Source organism: Drosophila obscura, unplaced genomic scaffold (genome assembly GCF_018151105.1).
Source record: "Drosophila obscura isolate BZ-5 IFL unplaced genomic scaffold, ASM1815110v1 contig_150, whole genome shotgun sequence".
Lineage (NCBI taxonomy): Eukaryota > Metazoa > Arthropoda > Insecta > Diptera > Drosophilidae > Drosophila > Drosophila obscura.
The window spans coordinates 8,242,290-8,262,955 of NW_024542736.1; the positions used below are offsets into that span (position 1 = coordinate 8,242,290).

The 20,666-nt window shown below is 44.6% G+C and overlaps 3 protein-coding genes across 3 annotated transcripts; all 3 read right to left on the reverse strand.

Annotated features, from left to right (window-relative positions):
* Nucleotides 1-3,037: 3,037 nt before the first annotated feature.
* LOC111073754 (heterogeneous nuclear ribonucleoprotein A/B) lies at nucleotides 3,038-3,448 on the reverse strand. The gene has a single exon (XM_022366232.2). It carries the CDS (start codon nucleotides 3,446-3,448, stop codon nucleotides 3,038-3,040), a length of 411 nt encoding a protein of 136 aa, XP_022221924.2.
* Nucleotides 3,449-16,511: 13,063 nt separating this feature from the next.
* LOC111073725 lies at nucleotides 16,512-16,976 on the reverse strand. The gene has a single exon (XM_022366194.2). It carries the CDS (start codon nucleotides 16,972-16,974, stop codon nucleotides 16,582-16,584), a length of 393 nt encoding a protein of 130 aa, XP_022221886.2. The 5' UTR covers nucleotides 16,975-16,976; the 3' UTR covers nucleotides 16,512-16,581.
* A 450-nt stretch (nucleotides 16,977-17,426) lies between these two features.
* On the reverse strand, nucleotides 17,427-17,933 carry LOC111073726 (glycine-rich RNA-binding protein 2, mitochondrial-like). Its single transcript, XM_022366195.2, has one exon. The coding sequence runs from the start codon at nucleotides 17,894-17,896 to the stop codon at nucleotides 17,510-17,512; it is 387 nt and encodes a 128-aa protein (XP_022221887.1). The 5' UTR covers nucleotides 17,897-17,933; the 3' UTR covers nucleotides 17,427-17,509.
* Nucleotides 17,934-20,666: the final 2,733 nt, after the last annotated feature.

A 20,666-nucleotide genomic window follows, 5' to 3' on the forward strand; every position in this document is an offset into this window, starting at 1 on the left:
GAAAGGTAAGCGGATTCATAGAACAATGAAGTGCAATTCATACTGGAATTGCATTCCTGCATAGGCAGCAGAGCGAGTCAGTTTTGCTGGAAAGGTAACAGGATTGATGGAACAATGAAATACAATTCATACACGAATTTCAGCCTGTCCAATCTGTGGGCGAAATCCGATTGCCCCAAAGCTTAGCAATCATCCACAAACGAAGCTAAGTAATAGCACAATGGTTTTCAATCCCCCAGCCACCATTCAAAGCTTTGGTGCTTTATACCAAATGGAGGCAAGGCCGATAGTTCCAATGCGTCTTTAAAATTAAATAATATTATGCTTTCAATTATCATAAGAAAAAAATGAATATATTTAAAAATGATACCACAAACCAAGAGGGACTACTGCACTCACAAGCAGAAGAAAAATGTATACACATAATTAATAGATATTCCTGAGCTTACGTACATATATTTTACATCAAAGGACAGGCATGCAACAAAGGCAGACAGATTAGAATTATAGTCTCGCGAATACTTGCATTTCCTAATTTAAAACGAGCCCTGTTCGATGGCGAACGCTGCAGAAGTTTCCATAATCACGAATATTGTTTAACGCTCTGCGAGCAGCTTAGAGCTCAGCCGTTCCAAGTGCATTTGTGCATAATGGGAAAGACTCTGAGGAGACTCAAGCGAGCGAGCTCTGACTGGTGCGCTGAAATGGAGTTGCCGCTTAAGCCGCTCACTAAGTGCTAAGTAAAAATAAGTAAGGCTATAACAAAAGCGCTGAAGGAACGGAACCGCTCAGGCCCTTGACACTGGATTGGTTACTGAGTGGTGTGGAAAGCCTCCGCTTTAAGCCGGCCACGTGCTCCGCATGGGTGTGCGGCTTGCCATTATAAAACGGTTTAATTGGCAGAGTACAAAGTGTTCATAATATGTTGGTTCAAAAGTTTACAGCGTATTTACACATGGCATTACATAAATGCTGAGCGCATTAACTTTAATTGAAAAGTATTTTAATTAATAAATTTTCAACGCGTTGACGCCAGCATGGCGCATAATTGCAAGTAGGCATTGCACTCCCTCCCGCCTGTTCCTTTGTAGAAACAATCATCACTGTAATAACAATATTATGTCCAGTACAAACAAGTATATATATCTACTTTGTGTAACTTGTATGGGTGTGTGTGTGTGTATATATACATACATACGAGTATATGTACATCCCATTGATATGTCAGACAACATCAGTAACAACGGCAAAGAGGAAAAAAGGTTAATTGACCAACAAATAACTTAATTAAATCAAATGAAAATTAAACAATTCAATTTTTAATGAGGTTCGCTGGTTTTGACCTCGTTTCAATTATGAATAGCAACAATGGGCACAAAGGCCCGGAGTAGGCGGTAGGAAAAAGGCCGCTCCCGGCTGTCCGATGCGTTGGTGGACGGACGTCGGCCCGCCCACCTGGAAAAGTGGCACGACTGACAGCTCTATTAAAATTTCGTATACCCCCAATTTGGTGCGGCACGGGGAAGAACTGCCAAAAGGACTGGCAATGGCACTGGCAGTGGAACTGGCCCATTGGCTCTTCCCTCTCGGTGAAATGGTTTGCTTGAAACTATTAATTACAGGTGTGTACGAGAAAGTTCAGAGTGGTGTGCCATCGCGGTGTGCGGGGTGGGAGGGGAGAAGCGCCCAACTGAACCCACCAAGAGCCACTAATTAGTAAAATACCTAATCATATGTATGCCTGTAGAAATTCAAATTATTTTTCGCCCTGAAGAGCTTAATTTAAAAGCCATTTAAGAGCTTGACATACATATGTACATGCATGATACTTGATAGTTTTTTCCAATGAACAAAAAAAAAAATGTATAACGTCACTGGAAGAGGGTATTGATGGACTTAAAAGCTGCCCCGCAATCAGAGCAAGTATTAAATTGTAAATATTTCAGCGGACATTATAGTTTGTCAGCGGATTATTTTGATATTACAGCGGAATATTTGAATCATTGTGATGGTTTTACTCCACTCAGCCATTCACAAAGCGAATACATCCATCCATAATCGATCCGACAGAATGGATGATACAAAAAAAAAACGAAAAAGGAAACACATAAATTATGTAATGTGATTAAAAAATCAACATGCCTCAGCAATAAAATGATTATAAAAATGAATAAACAATCAGCACTTGAAAAAAAAAAACTGCAATAACTGCAGGGCCCGTGACCCGTGACCAGCGACCAGCGACTCTCGTAGAACAACAATTTTCAACTGCTGGATGGCAATTGAAACTAAGACTAGGGCCAAATGTTTCGATTGTGGGAGATTTTGTTGCGGGTAGTCCGCTTAATGAATTTTATTGATTGCCAGGGCGAAACAGGAACAACAGCAAGCAAATGGAAACCATTTACAGCTTAAAAATATTTAATTACCAACCCTCAGCCCCAGCCTCAGCGCCAGCCCAAGCCACCGCCTGAAATGAATGGTGGGCCGCAATGTTTCAGGTCTTGCCACCAAATTGCAATTAATCTTCTTTTAACAGCAAACTTTTGATCCGCTTTATTTGCATTTCACTTTGGACCCAACGGCAGCGGTGGCAAGCGACCGAGTGGACGAAAAGTGGGAGTGGGAGTGAGGGTGGGGGGAACGAAAATGCTTGTCATAAAAAATTATCAAGGGTTAAAAATTATGTTACGCGTTTCATTTTTGGTGGCTGTGAAATGATTTATGCAAAATCTGTGCCCCAACAACCCAACAACAAAACAACAGCAAAATGAATATAAATTGTGCAATTTCATGTTTTTCTTTCGACCCAAACTTGACGCAACTTTTTTATGTCCAGCAAATTAATTTAAAAGTATCTCGCAGCAGCCACAACCACAGTTACAGCAACAGCAACATCAGCAACAATAAGAGCAATTTCCACAAGTACACAATAAGCCAAACAACAAACTGCAAAAAGGGTCGTCGGGCCGCGATGCACATTATTTATAATCTCACATTGAATGAATTTCATGTTTGTCGGCGGTTGAGCGGCGCATTAGCCGATTATAATTTTCTGATAGCCCAGGTAGCCCGGATAATAGCCATAGTACGTGGGTGCAGGGCCATAAGAGCCGGGAAAGGACCAGCCATAGCCATTGCCATAGCCATAGCCATTGCCATAGCCACTGCCCCAGGCCCAGCCGCCAAAGGGATAGCCCTGGAAGCCGCCGCTGAAGAAGATGCCACGCGCTCGACGGCCACCTCGTTGCTGCTGCTGCTGCTCCTGCTCTTTCCGCCGCACCGCAGAGCCGCCAATTTCCGGCTCCAATGACAGCAGATCCGTTGTTACATCGCCAACTGGTGCCACTTCCTTGTCAACATCTGTGCCAACGCTGACAGCCGCCGCTCCAGTCAAGTGCGTGCCCCCCAGCAGCAGCAGCAGCAGCACAGCCAACGCCAGCGGCATTGTATATGTGGCACGCATTTTTCAATATTTAATTCACCAACGAGATATGATATTTATATTTAATTCAATCGACAAGCCGCGTCTGTGTTTTCCCCACAACTGCCAGTCAAAGGGTCGATGATATTTCATATTTATACCCCCGAATATGAAAATGTGGATTGAATTTAATGCCAACACCATTTGCGCTTGTTTTAAACTCCGCTAATTGTGGCCAATGCAAATTGTTTAATACAAAAAACAACACAAGCAAACATACACGCACCCAAAAAGCCAAAAAGCAAACCAATAAAGTTGCAAAGGGCGTGAGGCAAAAAATGAGCTAACAAATGAGTCGCATTAGACGGGAGGGAGGCAATCAATGTGGGCAACAACAATGACAGCAGTTTAGAGTCGATGTGGGCGAGTGACATATACGACTATGGGAGACCCTAATATGCAAATTAAAAATAAATATATAAATGAACTTGTATAAGAAACTAAGCACTAAGTAAAAAACAAAATAAAAACCCTTATAAAAGGAAATAATTAAACAACTCTAGTTTTCCTTAAGTCTTTTAATGATTTTAGTGCGATAGAACTCGTCATTTCCAATCTGAACTTGGACTGGTGACTTTCATTCCTCAATTATTAAATCGTTTCATGAACCGAATTATTAGGGCATGACATTTGTATCAAGCACACTCAAGTCCAACCATGTATAGAGCAATACACGCAGTTGACTGAATGACTGACTGACTGACTGAGTGACAGACAGACCTTGTGTCCCTTTTCACACATTACGCATACGCCACGTTATTTCTTTCTTTGGCTCCCATCGCCTGCTTGCCTGCCTGGTTGCCTGCTCGTCGGCTGCCAATTGACACATTTCATGTTCAGATATGCGTAAATAACAATTATTGTAATTTTTCAAAGCGCTCGTTGCGAGACAAAGCGCAGACTTGTGACAATTCAGCGATAATACCAGCGCGCAACCTTAACCGAGAGCGTGTGAACCTTGAACTTGAGTGAGTGACAGGGGCAAAGGCGAAGGCTCCGGATGCTTTTTTTTTTTTTTGAGCAGCTTTCTCCCACCATGGCCACAGACCTGTGCGGTTCGGGCCGGTGCGGGGCATGTGTCGATGTGCCCATGTCGACGTGTGTGCTCTGCGCTTGTTTGTGCTGTTTGCCAATGTGTCAACATTTTAGATTGCCTTGCATGATTTGCAAGAAAAATGAAGACAATAGTTGAGTTAACGCTCTACACTCCACTCGACGCTATGTCAGCGCAACGGCAACAACAGTAGAGGCAGAGGCAGAGCCAAAGGCAAGTACCGCTGTCAGCGTGTCACGCGATTTGTTGCCCATGAACAAGTATGAAATGAATATATTTGTCATAAAGAAAAGTCACGGCGCTGCGGTGGGTGTCGTCGAGTTCTTTATCCCCGATTAACAAGTGCAAAGCCAAAGGGTAAAGTAAAAAGTGTATCAAAGGAAAACTGTTGCTCGACTTATGTATGCCCAGTAAGCTGATTAAGAGTATTATGAAAAATTATGTACATATGGATGTACCCTGAAGCTAAGATCAAGGGAGTAAACCGCTTATAGAGTTAAAGGTATGCACAAACTTAAAACAAATAGAAAAACGATTGATGTTCCGGTGACTCTGAAGGTAATTTCGGTAAATGTATCAATGTATATGTTGTATGTAGATATTTATGCACATTTACCAAGGTGTCGTTTTGGCCACAGGCATTACTTATTCCACAAGGTTGCATTTTATCGGCAAAATAAACTCTATCGAAATATTAAAGAATATTTCAGCATTGAATAAGATTCAATATACCCTGAGTGTGCCGCCGCTGGCAATCACATGGAACGAAAAACCCCCCGCAATGAGAAATCAGAATTGGGTTAGTTCCGCAGCATTTTAATTCTATTTGCACATTCGAGCAAAACTTACAAATACAAAGGCAAGACAACAGACAAAGGAACAGAACAAGAACAAGAAATTGCGTCGCCCAGATAACTTCAACAACTTTTCGCGAGAGAATCGCGACTTGCGACTTTGCTATTGTGTGCATTTGTGTTAGTTGGAGTGTATGTGTTTGTGTGGGTGTGTGTGTGTATCTGTGTGAGTGTCAACAAATGACTCGAATGAAATTTATAAGCAAAGTTAGCTGAGCGCAGTGGCAGCGCAAAAGTTGATAAGGGTTCGGCAGGCAGTAAGTGAAGTTTCCCCAAGATGCCCTGCGAGTGATACCAAGTGGAGGACGAGGACGAGGACGCGGACAGGGGGCCAAGCATAGTTGCGGTCCCCCAAGTTCAACAGGAGGCCAATAACATAGCCAATGTATTAATTTACGCAAGTCAAATGCAAAGTTTGAGTTGAGTTAATTAAATGCCCTGCCGCTGCACAAGAGCTCAACTCAAACAGAAACTAATGATAAAAGGGTAATGGGAAAAGCCAGAACCCAACCAAGCCAGCAGACAACTGGTCAAGAAAGCAGCCTCTGCAGACCAGCAATCGCTGCGAGAGAGGCCCTGCCTCCTCCCACTTATGATTAAGTCATCGGGCTGTTGGGGCATTCTCTGAGTGCTGGGGGAAATCTTTGAATAAAGTTACGCAGGCGAAACTCTTTAACATGAAAGCAAAGAACACTCCACTAGTTAATGAATGAATACCAAAAGAATTCTTTAACCAATGGAACGCATTCAGCAATGGCTTCGAAATTTAATGCCTACATACTTTTTATGTAACCATGAAACTGACAATATTTGGCGTATTTTAAGTTTTCGTAGACTATTTTATGCTAATGCTAAATATTTCATTCATAGCAAAATTAAATATTTCTCTTTAAATCCCAACTGATAATTAGATTTGGTTTGGGTTCTACTCGCATTGGAATAATATAATTTAAGCATCACATCACTCGCTAACATCATTAGCATTGACTTGCAAACCACTAAAATCTGTTCTAGAGTCCCTCCAGCAACACTTCTCTAAGCTTAATTAATCGCACTTCCGTTGCACTTCGAAGCCAACTGCGAAGCTTCTTAGCGTCTTCCGAAGTTTGCTTTAAATTAATTCATATATTGTGCAATTGAATTAACAATTATAATTATATTTGCCTTCGTTGCCTGGCACCCCAATGCTCGGCAGACACACGCACAAAATTCAATTAACTATTTCGCATAAACGTTGCATGCACATTGAAGAGCTTTATTAAAAGTGCATTTATATCAGAAGCAACGAGAACCAAGAAGGAATATTCCGCAGCAAAGGAGGGGGCCTCTCAACTTCTGTTGTTTCTCTAGCGGCACAAAACAAAAAGTTGCCTGTGACATTTGTCCGACAGCATTGTGACACTTAATGAGTAGGTGACTTATTTTTCTATAGAGCGAGTCAATTACCTCAGTCCCACCTCTTTTCTTTCACCATTCATGCCCCTTTTCGGCAACGCCCATGCCGCGAAAGCAATTTTTATTTAATTAGCGTTGATTTACTGTTTGCCAGGCCATAAAACTGGTCTACAAGCAGAACCATTGTTCGCATAAACGTACATATATGTATACTGCTTATGGGTACACAGTGTACACATATCTTTGATCTATAATAGTCGTATCAAAACGCATTTTGCTTAATCATCATTTGAGCCCCAGCTCCACCCTTCGGCAGGCTGCCTTATAGCCAGCCGCGCGACTCGCCCCGAGGCAATGACAGGTTGTGTGAGAAAAAGTAACTTTTTCAATTTGATATAGCTTAATTGTTATCGTTGTTGCTGCTACTCTGGTGCTCTGGTCGACTCTGCCTCGTTTTTTTGTTGCTATTATCATTATGACAGGGCACTTTGCGATGTCATTGTCGCTGTCTCGGAGTCAGTGCCAGAGACGCGACGGCTAATGTGTCGCCGTTGCCGTCGCCGTCGCCTCTTATTGGGGCTTCCCCAAAAAGGTTACTTTTTGGTATGACTTTTATGACATCCTAGTCGGCCAATAAATAAAGCATAACGCGATTCGAGCTGCGTCCTTGTGTCTGATCCTTCCATGGAGCCGGAGGGCCGGAGGACCGCAATGTGCCCAAACAAATGCCAAAGTAATCAGCTGGCTAGCTGACTGGCTGGCTGGTTGGGTGGCTGGTTGGGTGGCTGGCTGGCTGGGTGCTTGCCTCTTACAAAAAGTCAAAAAGCAGTTTGGCAGAGTGTGTGGCAGCTTTAAATTCGTGCAGTCAGCACACAAAGAACACCCCAGTACACACTCGGAGCTGGAGCTGGAGATGGAGCTGGAGCCGGACCTGTGGCCCCTTTTTTCAGCCCCAACCCCGTCTTGTCACACTCGACACAACTTAACTCTTGAACACATGCCGCCAGCAGGCACATAGAGGAGAAACTTTTGTGACGATGCCAAGGACGAGGACAGCAACAATGAAGACGACGTCGACCAAAACTTGCACTCGACACAGACACACACACAGCCACACACACAAAGCATAAGCACTCACACATACACACACAAAGTCCGGGGATCGCACAATGGTCAATAAGTGGAGCAATTTCTATGAAAATTGGGTCACGAAATGGCATCGAAGTTGGAATTCGAAAATAGTGCCTTCTGGCCTGGAATTGTAATTGATATTTGAAATGCAATATTCGGAAGCGGTTGCACGGCATCGATTCAAGTTAAGCCACAGACTCAACGCTCTCCATATCGATCACATGTAAGGATGAGATTAAACAGAAGAACTTAACTAGAACTAGAACTTATACCGAAACTTACGCTAAATGAGTGTGAGCAGGGTGCTTTGTGCTTTCCGAATAGGCTCTTAAAGAAAATATATTAGTCACTGTGGATTTACATGAGAGCTGCTGCTGTAGTTTGCTTCTATGCCAGAGACAGAGTGCAATCAGTTTCTGTGCACATAACTACACCCAAACGATAATTAGAAATGACTCAATTCCCCCTTTGGGTACCCAAATCGCTCTGGGAATGTGAATGTGGGCTCTCATGGATGGGTCTTTAATCGGCCATTCATCGGCCATGCCACCCACTGTGCGAGTGCCAGTTGGGATGCTGGGTAATTAGCCGTATTGAATTTTTGGCATAGAAATATACAAAGAATAGCAAAACTTTGTTTTGTGCGCTTTGCGGCTGCCAGAGAAATTCACAACTTGTCAAATTTTACGTTGTTCCCCACACAAGCTGCTCTGCTTTGGCAGTACGAGTTCGAGCAACTCCAACTCGGTCCGTAAGTCAGACGGAATGAATGCTCGCTCCGTCTGTCCATCTCTGTTCGTGTTTGTCTGTCGGTTTGTCGGCCTGTCGCCTGGTCTGTTGGACTGTTGGTCAGTTGGTTTGGCTCCTGTTGCTGTTGCTCGTGTCCGTGGTGTTGCTGTTGTTGTTGTCGGTTCAGCCTTTTGGTCAGTAGTTTACTGTCGACGTCCAACCCACTCGATACATTTGTGCTACGTGACTGGTTACAATGCGTCGGGGGAGTGAGTAAGGGTCGCTCTGGGGGCCCACAGAAAAATCCTTGCAGTACGGAAAAATATACAATTTGTTGGTTCAAATTGATTTGGCTTAATTCGTGCACATTTTAAATTTTCCAAACCCACAAGCACTCACAGGCGCAGAGGGAGGGGCTCGGTCGGGCACGGATATTGTATTTATGCAAAAAAACAAAGAAAATCCAAAGCAAACAATGCACACACGCACACATACACACACACAGACACGCACACAGACATGATTTGGTGAAATGGCGGCAGCAGAGATGATTGGATGGGCAATTGGGTGGCTGGGTGGTTGGGTGGTTGGGTGGCTAGGGATCAAGCCATCCCTAGGGTGCATTTAGGTCTAAAGCGGCATTTAAAATATTTACACAGCTGCCGCAAAACTATGTGCACACACACAAACACATACATAATACATTTTGCTCATTATAATGGCAAACATCAGTGAGTGTTGGCCACAGCGGGTGGGGGGAGGCGTTGAAACACACACATATTTGAAGCAACCAAAACCCAAGCCAAGCACAAATATTCAGAGTTTAGTTGGTTATTTGTATTAATGATGGGGAAAAAGCGCAAAAACTAATAGGAAACTTCGTTAATATGAAACGACAAAACTACTTAAAAACTTTCGCATGCCATAAGTCGATCCCCCCTCCTGGCTGTAGGTCTCTGCTGCGCGAAGGTAAACCACGGGCCGTCGACGCTGCCGAAAACCCTGGCAAATAGTGGCAAAAACGGAAAATGGAAACAAGAACGAAAACGAAAACTAAAGTAAATACCTAACAACAAGCAAATCCCTTGATGAGTTATTAAATCATTTTAAGCCACTTACAACTAAAAACAAATTGAAATATCACGCAATACCTCTGAGAGTGGAGCGCACTACCCACGCGAATACTCGTACCACTACCCTTGCCCAGCTCCATTTTGTGCCTGCTGTGTGGTGGCTTTTGGTGTGGCGCTAATGTTGCTGCTGTTGCTGTTGCTGCTGGTGGCTGCCTCTTGTAGCAGGCCAAACGTAACAACTTAATAACGTACTAAGCCTCAAACACAAATATGAATAGCAGAGGCAAGTTGGCTTCGCTGCCTCACGCTCAGCGGCATTTTTCGGCTGCTCACCTCGGTCTGAGCCGCAGCAACAGCAGCAGAATGAGAGTGGGAAGGAGAAAGCAAAATGGAAAGCGAAAGGGAAAGAGATGGAGGAGACACACACGCACCACACACCGCACTGAGAGTGCTTTCTGGTTGCCTGCGTAGATGCGGCGGCTTTTGCTCCCACTTCTGCTCCCGCTTCAGCTCCAGCTCCTGCTCCTGGCCCGAAACCGTGCCCCAAAACGCTAATAACTTTTAAGCTGCGCCCAAAGTTTTTTTGCTGCCAACTTCCGCCCATCACCTACCACCCCCCGAACATCCAAACATCTTGCTTGCCCCTCTCTCTCTCTCGCAGGCGGCTCGTGCTCTCGTGCCTGACGATGCGACTTCCGCCTTTACCCCATTCAGCTTAATTTCGCTGCGTGCACAGTGGTCCAACGATATGCCAATAAATCATATTTAGCATCGGATTGCTGGCTTAGCTGTCACATCGCCACCTTTGTTACAATTTCCAATTTGAGATTAGCTCTTGGCTTCCACATGAGATTCATTGGTTGTGTCCACAGTTTGCAGGCATTGGCATCAGGTGCATTTGGGAATATCTAAAGTCTACCTTAATTAAATAATAAAATAAAATAAACAAAAACAAAAATTACCATATTTTTTTTTTTGGCCTTATTTATTCTCTTCTTAATTCATGACTTCGTGTCTTAAATCAAACAAACAGAGCGGCGCATAGCTGAAAGGCACTCTCGGGAATTGGTCACAGCCAGGACTGTTGCATGCACAAAAGAAGGGTTTCTTTTGTGCGAAGGTTCGCACTCCACCAGTAGCTGCAAATAGAAAGCCTTTTGTCACACCCAACACCACGGTGCACGGCGGGAGCTTCGCTTGAAGGCGGACAACCAGGAAGAGGACTACGACGACGACGCCGACGATGATGATGCTGCAACACTGCCTGTTCTGTGCCTCACGGTGCTGCTTCTCGTTGAAAACTTGCTCGATAGTTGTGTAGGACGTGCCCACGCACACAGACACCCAGCCGCGAGCTGGAGGTGCATGTGTGTAGTTGCTATGTGTGTGTGTGTGTGTGTGCGTAAGCCTACATGTGTATACACACGCCTCCTGTGCCGCCGCAGAGCCTGCTTGACTCGCGGCCCAAAAGTCAGTCGGCTGAATCAACGACGCATAACGGGCGGGGGGCGGGTAGCGGAGCGGCGTGTTAGCTGCTCGCCAGACGACAGGAAGCGACGTGTTTGCAGCGCAAGCAAAACTTTTCATTTAACTTTTTTTTTTGTGGGTAGCGAGGATTTGCCCCTGGCCACCCAGCCACCCAACCACCCGACTAGCCCACCCATGATGCCCCCCCTTGGTCCCATTTCAGTGAGCTACCAGCATTAATATTGTTTTGTGTGCGAAAAATCAGCCAAAATTACGACACTTGAGTGTGTTAAAAGTTGCGCGCGCTGCTCGTTGCAGAGGCCCATCCTCCATTTGCTACCCCTTCCTTATGCTCCTACTTTTGCTCCACAAATCGAAAAGTAAAAGAAAAGAAAAAAGTGGAAAGTGGAAAGTAGAAAGTAGCAGGGAAAACTTTGCAGTAGGAGTCACAGCGAGAGCACGCAAAACAGCAAAAGACAGCGAAAAACTTGGCTGGGTGACGGTGTCGAAAGGAGCGACGCGACGGCAGCATTGTCTATCACAGATATTCGGTACGGTACGGCACGGTACGGTACCATCCTGTCACAGTGGGCGGCTGAAACCGAAACTGATGCTGCAGCCGCATGGGGAAGCGGTGGGCCTGGGAGAGAGCAGACATCTTTGATGGTACTCGTACTCGTAGTCGTAGTTTGCTTTCCCTACTTTTGCCAGTTTACAGGCTCCGCTGGGATTTCACAGTGGCAAAGAGGCGAAAAAGTTACCATGATCCATTAACGTTAATTGTTTGGCGGCGGCGGCGGCGTTGGCGTCGGCAGCGAGACAACTTGCTTGGGATTTGGTCGACACGCAGCTGCAGCCTCACGCCACACAGGAACCGAAACTACCACCACATATACACAATGGAGAGGCAGCAACAGCAGCAACAGCAACAGCAACGGCAACGGCACTCGGGTCTGTGAGGTGTGTATTACAATGACAGGGCAGGAAAGTTTTTCGGGGGCATCTTCCAACTCCACTCCATACTTAACTGCCACCTCCCCCAGCAGCCACGTAGGTCTCACCGAGACAGAGAGTCCTGGAGTTGACTAAATTCAATTAGAGCTGCCTCAAATTGGCATGCGCACACCTGTCATTGGGCTTGATAATGATGCATCTGGTGCGGCCAACAAAACTACGCCAATCCATTGCCAGGCCAGTCGTCCTTTTGGCAACTTTGTCCTTTGTCAGTGGGACTTTAAAGGAAAGCCAACTCAATGCTGCGCTGCACTAATTTTTGAGGCAAACTCATTCGACACTTTGACATACAGCTTTTTAAGTAATTGACAGAGCGGGCCTGCCAGGGATGCTCTCAACCAAGAACACACACACTCCGAAACTAAATCAATTAAAGTTATTCAAGCAAATTTAAACTGCCTCTGCAACAAAGGAACTCGCGCAGAGATGAAAAATGTGGGAGAGAGCCAAACGGCTTTTCACACTTGTTAATCACATTTTCGCGTCTTAAGCTAATAGCTGGGGCAACTCGGGCTGTGGGAGTGGCAGAGGCAGTGGCAGTGGACTGGCTGCCACAGTCAACTCATTGTAATTAAGCGGCTTAGGCATTTGAGAGCCTCTGCTGGCACAAAAGCGGGAACTGCTTTTAGGCCTCCGCCTCGGCCTCGGCATCGGCTGCCGCAAGACCAAGGTCGTCACCAGCTCAGCTCGGTCCCAGCCCCGCCGTCATTGCTATGTCTTTAGAGGCCAGTTTATCGAATTAAAAAAAGCAATAAGCAAGTGGGCCAGGGAGCCGGGGGAGCCAGGGGTCCGGTTTCCTGTCGGCTCACACTTCATTGTTCCCGACCATAGTGGAGGGGCACAATAAAACTGAAGTGGCTGTGGGGATGCCGCTGGCCGGGTCCCCTCTCTGACCCTCTCCACATCCTCTTCTGTACATTGTACATACTGGGGAATTGCTGCGAGACTGCAGAGTGGGGCATGGAGCGTGGAGCGCGGGGCATGGGCCATGTGCGGCCAGTGGCTGTGCCGGGCAAAGTTGGCATAATTATTTCATTAACACTTAACAAGTGGCCAAGCCGAGGCGGGTTTTGGTGCGGGTGTGGGTCCAGTCTGGGAGCGGATCTAAGTCTGGGTCTGGGGTCCGGGTCGTCCGCTGCCCCGATGCCGGAGAGCAAAAACTTTCGCATTACGCATTTGTGTGCAATTTTCAAATTAACAATTGTTAATTTTGTTCTTGTTGCCAGTTGCCAGTTGCCAGTTGCTTCTCTTTTTTCTTTTGCTTCAGTCCGTCCTTCTTTTCATTCCTTCTATCATGCGGGCGTGTAACAAAACAAAACGTAAAATGAACACAAAAAGTTGGCAACAAAAAATTTTAAAAATATATAAATTTGACCGTTTGCCTTTTAAAAATACATTTTTTTTTTTTTTTTTTCTTTTTCTCAGCACTGCAGCTCTGTCCCGCTGTTGGTTTTCTTCGTTAATTTCGTATTTTTCTCTTACCAACTTTTTATTGCGTGTTTAGCATAATTTTTTAATAATTACATTTTTGTGTGCTTGACCAACAAAAAAAAAAAAACAAAACGAAAGCACACAAAAAAATGTGCGGGAATACAAAAAAGAGGGAAAATATTGAAACAAGAAAGAAAAAGAAGGAAACGAAGGAAAATAATAAGCAACAAGGACAGCAGGCAAAAGGAAAAGCATCGTTTTCGTTGCCACTCGTTGCCCGCTCGTTGACTGTGGGCAAAAAGTTTAACAAAGTTTATTTGCATTACTGACAAACTGTTTAATTAGGGATTTTTTCTTAGATTTTTCAGCTGCAAAACTTTCTGTGTGCCACTGTGTGTACATGTCAGCCTAAGTGTATATGTGTGTGTGTGTGTATGTATTTGTGTGTGTTTGTGTTATGCCACAAATACAATTAAACGTGGCAGCCGAGAGAGCGCACGCCACAAAACCAAAATAAAATCAGCCTTAATCTGGCCAGAGAGTACTCGTACGTACGGTGGCCTTTGGGAGGGTGGGGTTAGGGCAGCTCGATCCTCTTACGCTTGGTAATTTAGGTTGAATTTATATCACGCTGCAAATTGAAGGTTATTTAAATATACATATATCCATTTAATGGGTATTCCAATTAAAGCTTTGCATCCATATTCAACGTTAGCTTCAAATAATCCTATCAAATGGAATATATTTCGAGTGGAAATCTATAAAATTTCTGAAAAAATTGTCAATAAATAATTTGAGTATCTACTATATATCCAATTAAAGTACACACATGTTGACATGACATGGAATATTGTGGAAGGTAAGTTTAAGTGGGCATATGTACATATAAAACTGGAGAAAATTGTTGAAAAATTGGATCAAAATACGGCAGCTCAATAAAATCGGAATTAATTACTGCAAAAATGTCTGCTATGTATACCGATGGGAAGGAAACCATCTAAAATGTATAGAAAAATAAATACACATTGCTATTTTCGAATTTATTCGGGCATAAATATAACAAGACAAAATTGTAGCCTGAAAAACTCGAAACTTAAAATACTCTTCGTTGCAAATGTCTAAGATTGGACGAAGCTGAACTTTGTAGCTCTGAAATCTGTACTTCCGTAATAAGATGAAAGGGCATACGGGATGACAGATCGTAGTTAGCTGAATAGCTGAATATATCCGAGGAAGGGAATATCCGTGAGAATTTCACTCGCCGCTTTAGTTGCTTAGAGATTATCGACTCGTGGCAAGCTCTTGATCAAAAGTATACCACTCTTTTGCAGGGCATCAAACTATCCATTCTTATTGCTTCTGGTGAGGCTTAATCGAACTGTGGCAAGTAAACGAGGCATCTTTATGTGTGTCTGCACCGTGATGCTCCATGGAGCGGCAGCATAGAGGAGCCACAACCACATCCACATTCCCATACGCAGACAGCAGGAGAGACAGGCATCCACATTCTGATAGCAGCTGTCAGTCACTCAGGCAGTCCGTTAACCAGGCAACCAGGCGAAAGGAGCAGCTCAGGCCCTGGTCTTGGGGGGGTCGGGTCCAATGGACAGCAGAATGTGCTCGCATCATTGTAATTGTTAATTACTCTGATATTTATTCTTATTTTCAGCTGCTGACTGCCTGTCCCTCGCCCCTTTGGGGCTGCCCCATGCACGCACGCACTTGGTCTGCTGCAAAAGGAGAGCAACAACTTTGGCAGCTGCTGTGTCCAGTGGCTCGTGCATATTTATGCTTATGGCAACATCTTTTGCTTAAGCCACGACTGGAGCGCTGATTTGGCCGCCACACGCAGCTAACAAGCGATGACCACCCACCCAAACCAAACCAAACCACACCATCCCATCCCACCCACACGTCGGCACCAAACAACGTCGTCATGCCATTTGGCAGTGGGTGGATGGGGGAACGGCAGAGAACGTCCAGAACGAGCCACGTCAAGTGAGTTCACAATTTTTGCGTGCCACCATTTTTCTTCCGCCTCTGTCAGCCACTGCTACCCCCTCCCACACCCCACCCACTCTGCTCTGCTTCGGCCGTATGCTGCACGGATTATCCTTGGCATGCAACGCCTTTATCCTGTTTTATTTGTGTTGTGCTGAAGGCTCTCCTCCGCCATATCCTATTCTTCTCCTGCTTCTCTGCTTCTCTGCTCTCCTCTCCTCTTCTTTTTTTTTTTGCCCGCTGATTTCGCTACTTAATTTTTTTTGCCCTTTTTTTTTGGTCCGCCATGCTGTCTGTGTCTCTCAGTTCACCCGTCTCTCTGACTGTCTGTCTGTCTGTCTGCCCTCTGTGTATCGTCTCGTTTCCGTTCTGGCGGAGCTGATTGGGCGTATTTTGTTATTTTCATGTAGCTGCTGCTGCTGCTGGTGCTGCTTCTGCTGCTGTCTGTCAGTCAAGCCAAAAACGAAGCCAGAAGAAGTCTCGTTCATTATTCTGCTTTTGCCCCTGCTCTTAGTCGTGGCCCTGGCACTGGTCCCGGCCACGGCCACGGTCCTTGTCCTAGCCCCCAGTCCCAGTCCCGGGCGGCACCCGCTCGTTTGTTCATTCGCTTTTTTCCCACGTAATTAAAACTTGAAACGCATATGAATTAGAAAATAAAAAAAGAGACTGGAATAAAATACGAGAACGCGACCCGGAATGGAGCCATTTCATGCTACAGAATGACATCCTGTTCCCGCAGTCTGACATCGTTAACATCGCTGATTAAGTTTTCTTGTCCTGTGCTCTGTCTGCCCGTCACTCAACGTGATTTGAAATGAAATTTTTATAATTTCTGCACCACCCCCATTGGGTAGCCCGTCCTCTTCCTAACCCTTTACTTTTGTCAATTATTTGCTTTATTACTGTGCTGGCTGGTACATCGTCATTGAACACAGCGCTCGGTGGACCTCAGCGGCCAAAGAAGTCGCCAGGAAAGCGTCCAGCATATCTACGACCTTGGTAGGGATTGCCAAAGGGACCGCCATAGAAGGGTCCGCCGTAGAGACCGCCGCGATAGGGGGGAGGGTTCCTAAACGGACCGTCGCGACGGTCGGAGCGACCTCCTCCCCGCCTTCCACCAAAATCACCAAATCCGATTGCGAATCCTCCAACTTGACGCCGCACACGGTCCAATGAAACATCCACATCTCTTCCTTCGTCCAGCAGAGGCTGTGGCTGCGGCTGCGTCTGCTGCTCTTCCGCCTTGGGGTCATTGGATGCCTCTGGCATCATTGTTGCATCACCTTCCGCTAGGGCGGCCAGCAGGGCTGCAGCAACCACCAGACAGCGGAACGAATGCATCTCAGTACTTGAATGTCGTTCTGGATCATACCTGGCCTTATTTATAGCAATTGTCCAGAGCCCGACCCTAGCAGCACAAGCAAGTTTAGCTCTTAAGTGAAGCAATTAAAGCTCCAACTGATAATCTAAGCTTAGATCTCATCAGATATTCCCTTGCACAAATTGCGCTGCCCAGCACTCAATTTTCAGCTGGCAAAACCCTAAATATAATTCTGGAATTCTTTGCCCACAGCTGTAATAATGACATCATCTCCGCTATCTGCACCAAAGTGATTTACCCTGCTCGCAGCTTGATCCCCGGCCAGAACTCCATTACATTCTGTGACATCTTCCGCCAGAGGCATTGCGCATAAATAGGTAATGGCACCCATCCTCCAATGGATGGCTGAGCACTTTAAAGTCACAAATATAACACGGGGAATAGAACAAACTGGTTTAGCACTTGGTAGGGTAATTAGGGCAGTAGCTCGCGGTGATTTATTAGCAGCTAATCCAGGTCTGATCATATCATATATGCACATTAAATGAATAACACTTAGCCGAAGAAGGGGCCTCCAAAGAAGGGTGGGGGCGGAGGATAGAAGCCGCCAAAACCTCCCCGCCCGAATCCGCCACCGCCGAATCCTCTTCGCCCACCACCATATCCACCGCCATAGCCGCCTCCAAAGCCTCGTCTGCCATAGCCACCGCCTCCAAAGCCTCGTCTGCCGTAGCCGCCTCCAAATTGCCTGGCCAGGCGCACTGCCGGCATCTCCTGCTGCTCTGTTCCCTGATTTACATCCGCCAAAGTCAGTTGCTTTACATCCGCCTCGGCTGTCGCCTCCTGTGCCTGTGCCTGGGCATGTGTCTGGGACGGTGCCAGTGCTAGGACCAGAACCAGGCCAACACTTAGCACTAATAGATTCAAGTGGTGTACGCGCATTGCTGTATATGTCTGTACTTTCGCTTCGTTGGGGGGCTCGCTTCTCTTTAAAACAGAGCCGAACGCTGGCCTAGGCCTTTATATACGGATTGCTGCCAGCCCCTCCTAGATGACTGGGGGTTCTAAACGAGTTGTGTGTTGACGACCTCAAACAATTAAATTTCCTGAGCATAATCAAATGGCGGAGAAAACCCCCGCCATCAAGTGCCCTCGAGCAGACGCAACAAACAAACAAATTAAACGCGCAAAAAAATCAAAATACCAAACTCATTTCTACACAACAAAAACAACCTGTTTCCCCGTTCCCCCTCTACACCCAGTCACTCCATCTCTCACCTCGTTCGGTTCTAAATATGTTTTACCCGCGGGGGGAGCATCGAAAGAAACCCAAGAACTTTTTAATGAAGTCTCTTTCGAGACATACACTACAATTTACAAGTGGAAATATTTTTTAGTTCTGTGCCCCTCAACAAAACTACTCAACAATATCCTTAGGTGGATACGTTTATGCTTAAAGATATTGAGGAAAAGTTCTGTGACAGTATTGTATTTTCTAAGCTGTTGCTCAACTGTTTTCAGTAGTTTGCTTCAAACTACGCTCCAACAAAAAAGGTATTCAGAATTGTTTATGAGCATCATTAGTCGACTCTTAAAGTTCTCAGTTTGGCTTTGAATTTAAGTTTCGAAAAAGAAAACTTTAGCTTTGGAAAACATCCAAACAGAACTACATCTGATACTTGATTATATTGTATACAGTATTTAAACAAGTACTGCATTCGAGTGTCTCAATCTCAATTAATCAGCGATTTTTTTACACACTTATGTGGCTGGGAATATGCCTCTCCATGGATAAGCAATGATGCCACAAAGTCCCCCAAAATAGATGGGATCAAGTGAATCAGACACTTCTCTATTCCTCTTTTCAAGATGGCCCTCGATGTATTTTGATTTTTCTGATCGACTTGACAGCTGACAGATAATTTTTTTTTAGCGCTCACCATTGGGGAATTTATAATAAAATAATTCTCTGTTCTTGGTAGATTGCTCATAAAAAAGTATAATCGTTGTAAGTTATCAGCAAAGACAGGTAATATGCACTACTATCCAAATTGGAAATAAATTAATTAACGATTTCTTTTTTTCTTCTTTTAAGAAAAAACGTCCACAAAGTAGCGGTAAAACGATACAGCAAGCGAATTAAATTTATAATCTGGTGACCAACAGCAAATAACGGCTTTTGATGCCTATTTAATTAATGGTTCTCCTCATAACTGAATTAACTAACCATTTTTATCTACAGTTCTTAATCGTGTATAAATAATTATTAACTTTTATAAACAAACTCTTACAAACCAAGATGAGTCTTTCAAGTCTATTTGTTCCAAGCCAATAAATTTTTCTAGCAAATAAATGCAAAAAAAAAAGTTACTTCTGAGCCCCATCCGAAAGGATTAAAATGTACCTAATAGTAGACCAAACTATGTCCTAATGCGCATAATTCCCACTGTAGAAGAGTACTTTGGGCTTTCATTTTAATTCTCATAAAAATTAGTGCTGACTTTTATGACGAAAATGTATATATGTACATACGTATGAGTCAGAATTTTTGGAATATATACATAAATACAAGTAAGCTCTGTGGGTAAACAATTTGACGCAATTCAGATGGCAAGAGAACAGGTAAACCATCTCTAAGCTACTTAAAAAAATATTTATATACATACATATATGTATGTATGTTGGTATGTATGCATATATATGTTTATGCATATGTGAATATGTTATTTCATTAGTCGACATCTAATGCTCATTAAGAGATTTCGCAAGCACAGGCCACATGTGAGCTGTTTACAATTTAGAGAAGCAGCCCCGAGCGCCTACCAAAACGATACGTATTTATAAGCCATAAATAACGTGTAAACAAAAAGCAGCCACAAACAACAAGTCTGTGTTCGGTGGGCAGAGGCAGGTCCTGGGTCCCAGGCCATATCTTGTGGCAGCAGCCGCAGTGACAACAACAACAACAGCAATAGTAGTAACAACATCGCGGCCAAATTATAAGGCTATAAAAGGCAATAAAAAAACTTTGCGATATCAAATTACAACGCCCTCATAAAGTTATAAAAGTTTCGAGCGTATCAAACAAAGCACGTTCCGCCCCTGCTCCTGCTCCTGCTCCTGCTTCAGCACCTCGCCACTCCACCCACTTTCCGGCGGCGGCCCCCTTTTTGGGGCAGGCCTAATATTTTCAATAACAAATCAATCAGCTGCGGCTGCTGCCGCGTCGGTCAACATGGATAATCAGTTTGAGCGCCTTTTTGCCCGCCTCTCCTGATCCCGTGTGGGGATGCTGCCAGCTGCTTTGGCGTCGGCAACTGTGTGGGAGTTGGCATGGATAAGGTCCATAGTGGGCGGGCATATTTTTGAAGGTGCCGCTAGATTTATTGAGACACGATTTCGATAAGAACATCGCTATTAAAATGGCCAAAAGCAAAAGAAATGGGATCAAACAGCAGCTCATCGAAGCTTAAATACTCTTCAGAATATGTTAACATTATAATTTAAAAAAAAGAACCCTCCACATCGCTTAATAAAGTTCTTAATAGACTGCTCCGGTAAGCGAACTGGAAGAGAATGAAAAAAAACTAAAGCCAAGAGCAAATTAATTGTGAGAAGCTTCAAAAATTTCCACTCATTTTAATGTTATTGTGTCTAACAAAAGCATCGATAAAAGTGGAAGCCACTGAGACAGTTTATCGTTATTAATTTA